The sequence below is a fragment of the Gavialis gangeticus genome, unplaced genomic scaffold (assembly GCF_001723915.1).
Source record: "Gavialis gangeticus isolate Ggan-Ray unplaced genomic scaffold, GavGan_comp1, whole genome shotgun sequence".
Classification (NCBI taxonomy): domain Eukaryota; kingdom Metazoa; phylum Chordata; order Crocodylia; family Gavialidae; genus Gavialis; species Gavialis gangeticus.
Genome location: NW_017729022.1, coordinates 76,557,679 through 76,561,148, shown reverse-complemented (window position 1 = coordinate 76,561,148; position 3,470 = coordinate 76,557,679). Strand labels below are relative to the sequence as shown.

The following is a 3,470-nucleotide window of genomic DNA, read 5'->3' as shown; positions in this document are numbered from 1 at the left end:
GGGGGGGGGGGCAGGAGGGAAAGATTACCACACACCGTTTACCAAAAGAAGTCCCAAAATTCATCTGGGTCTACAAGTGGGCAGAATTTCACTGCAATCAAGTTGTACTGTGTATTCGTTTGCACCTGAATCAGCTGTTCTGGAAAAGACTTTCTGTAGGGACAGGCAGGATTCAGCTCACAGCCTTTATATAGGGTATTGCCAGCTGTGCTGTACTGTACCTATATTTCATCTTTGTTTGTTGTAAAGTGAGAAGGCAAGGTGGTTATTTCCACCCCAAATTGAGTTTCGTTCTCATTATGCCAGTCTTAATATTATAGTCATAGGTTCTGTCATTCATTACATTTATGCTCCCTACTAAGAAGTCATTATGTTCCCACCCCCTCCAATTTACCAGCACTTGCCCATAGAGTTTGTTCTGCATTTGTGAATCCCTTGCATTGAACTGGGTTATTCCATAAGAGAAAAAACAAATCTATCATCTCTTCTGCCATCAGTGCTTAGATCTGCAGATCCACTCCCTTCCACCCCCTTAGTTGAACAGCTTGGTGTGGCAAAAGCACACTTACAGCTCTCCTCTGGCCTTCCTCTTGCCATTAGGAAGCAAGAGCATCTGTCGATAGGACTCTGGTGTAAAGGGATTAATGTTGACTAGCGAAGTCTGCGCAGTCTCATCTGGATCCGCACCAGGAGTAAATCTCAAGTGCCGGGGTCCTTTGGAAGGGAACCTTCCCCCAGGTGAAGGAAAAGCAGTCTTCGTTAAAAGACTCTAAAGGTGAAGACAGACACGGGTAAATTATCAAATGTTTGGGCATAGCACCTTTGCTTTGGTAGGGACAGACAACCATAGAATTATTTTCCAACCCTAACGCTAACCCCCATCCTTCAAGAATTCCTTCCCTTCCCCACCCTCCACTATCATATTCATTACATTCTCTTTAATTTTCTGCAATTCTGCCTTCATGAAAGGACTGTAGAGCCATTATACAGTAGAAGTTGTCAAAAGGAACCGGTGCCTCTTTCCCCAGGATTAGCATGTCATAGACACTGGACTGTCAGTTCCATCAACATATAAAACCTAATTCTGTCAAGCCCCGAAATTGTTACATCACAGTTTGGTCAGAACAAATTAGTCAGGAAAGCCAGGATGATTAGAAAGGACACCACTTTGACATTTCTGATATCTTTGCTGTAAGCATTGCCGACAGAGGGGGGGGACAGTTACTTAAGAGAAATTTTCTATATTGCCATCAGGACATAATTTTGACAGTAACCAGAATACCAAGCTACAGACACGAAATTACCAGATAGCCAGCTTGACACAACTGTGGAAAAAGGGGAATGTCTAGCTTGAATGATCACTAGATCATCTTGCTAACTGGCCATTAGATTTTGCCATTACCTCTGTACAGAGCTGAAACATGTCTTCCTGAAAGGCTTCCAGTCTTGCTGTGACCGCATCAAGAGGTGCAGAGCCCATCACTTCCATACACTTTAAACAAATGACCAGAGGAATTGCTGGGACAGCAAAAAGTGACCAGTTTCTAATTTAAATTAGTCTGACTTCAGCTTCCAGCCAAGGGTTCATATTATGTCTCTCTCAGATTGGGAGCTTTACACAAGTTCTTAAGTTATCTCTGCAGCTGTTTTATGCCCCTCTCTGCTAACACCTTTTGCAAAATGTTGATACCAGTATTGTACATCATCTCCAGCATGCGTCTTGATAATATATTTAGTGGTGGAGTCTGCTCTTCTATTAGCGATTTAAACCGTAACAACGCGATGGGAAACTCATGGTCATTAGCTTGATCACTGTAACCTTTAGATCTTTTTTCCAGAGTCACTACTTTCAGGTCATTGCACAAGCATGATATGCATTCCTTGTTCCTACATATACAGCTTGGCATGTGGCTGCATTAAAAAAAATGCTGTTTGAAAAGGTCTAGCTTACCAAGTGACAACTGCTGTGCATAACTGCTCGCTCATCATCATTTACCATTTCACTAACCTGTGTGTTATCAGCAATTTTACATTTTCTCCTGGATCTTGGAAAAGAACACCAATTAGCACCAGGCAGGCCTAGTACCAATCCCTGTGAAACCCCACCAGACACTTCCATTGCACAAGTATTTCCTACAACAACTACTTTGAGATCTGTTGTGCACCAGCTTAGTTCATTTAATGCACATTTCAATATTTTATGGTGACATTTTATATCATCATGGCTAAGTACTGATATGTGGGAAGTTGAATCTGGTTCAAAATGGCCACCCGATTTAAACTTGGGTATTCCCAGTGTCGACCTTATGCTTACAGACCTGGTCTTAGTGACCAGCAATTAATCTAAACCTGCAACTGTACAGAAATTCCATGCACATAAACTGGTCTAAAAATTACAGAACCCAGTTTAAAATAAACTTGGATCCATGTAGTAGTATCATCAGAATCATTCAATGTAGGTCAAACTGGTGCATGAAACTGGTCTGCTTCCTCTGTACAGCCCTGGAGCTGGGAAAACCTAGCCATTGGCCCCAGTACAGAAACTGCTCTTTTTACTCCCCTCTTCCCCTGCAATGGTCTATTTTTTGCCCCCCACTACCCTCCCCAGCCAGCACTCTCAACCCCCATCCCACAAGCCACTCTTTGTGCAGCCACTTATCAACTTTTGCCACAGGCAGAGCCAAGCAAGTCCCAATCGGAGGAAGCACAGAAGGGATGGGGTTGTAGGCTCCTTGGGACCCCACTCCACCTGTGCACTGCACCTGGCCCCCTCCCCCTCCAGCCTGCTGGACCACCAGCCTCCCTACTCCCAGCTAGCCCCCCTCATCCTGACTTATCCGATATCAGCTAGCCATTTTGAATTGATTTAACCTCTCCCCTGATGCCCCACAAGTGTCTGTACTTAGCCCATGAGCCTTACAACAGACTAAATGCATTAGATCTATGCAGTTACCCGTATCAACCCTGTAATCTCAAAGGAGGAGATGAGGTTTATTTGACAAGACCCATTTTCTGTAAAAGCACATTGACCCTACCCTTTCATTCCTAATCACTTGGTTCCTGTTCCACTTTTTCTTTGTTTGCCTGGGACTGATGTGACATTAACTGGTTTACAGTCCCCAGGTCATTCTGCTTGCCTTTTTGGGAAACTTGGTACTTTCTGCCTATCTGGTCTTCCTCTCCCCAAGCCCCATCCCCCAACATTTCAGGATGAACTTCAGTGAAACATAGATTTGACCTGTTCAACTAGTTCTTTTGGGATGCAAGTTATCCAGGGCTGCTGAATTCAGAGCCTTCAGCTCTCTGAACAAGTGTAGTTATAAAAGCCTCACTAAGTAAAGATGAAGGACTTTGAACTAGATCAACCTCCATTTAATCAGTGAAGGACAAGAGCAAAGGAGAAGATTTGTCCTCTTCCATCTTATGAAGGGCCAGAAGTTTCATGGCTAATGTGCATTTGTAAACCCAGT

At 43.7% G+C, this 3,470-nt stretch overlaps 1 protein-coding gene across 7 annotated transcripts in view; it reads right to left on the bottom strand.

The window, feature by feature from the left end:
• The window catches only part of WEE2 (WEE1 homolog 2), a 24,070-nt gene that overhangs the window by 13,589 nt on the left and 7,011 nt on the right, over positions 1-3,470 (bottom strand). For 6 of the 7 annotated variants that reach the window (XM_019515430.1, XM_019515435.1, XM_019515436.1 and 3 more), the window contains exon 3: positions 570-769. In XM_019515430.1, the coding sequence (XP_019370975.1) occupies positions 570-769 (200 nt within the window). Of the gene's footprint in view, positions 1-569; positions 770-1,951; positions 2,046-3,470 lie in introns of all 7 variants that reach the window. The other variant, XM_019515437.1, reaches the window with a different exon arrangement.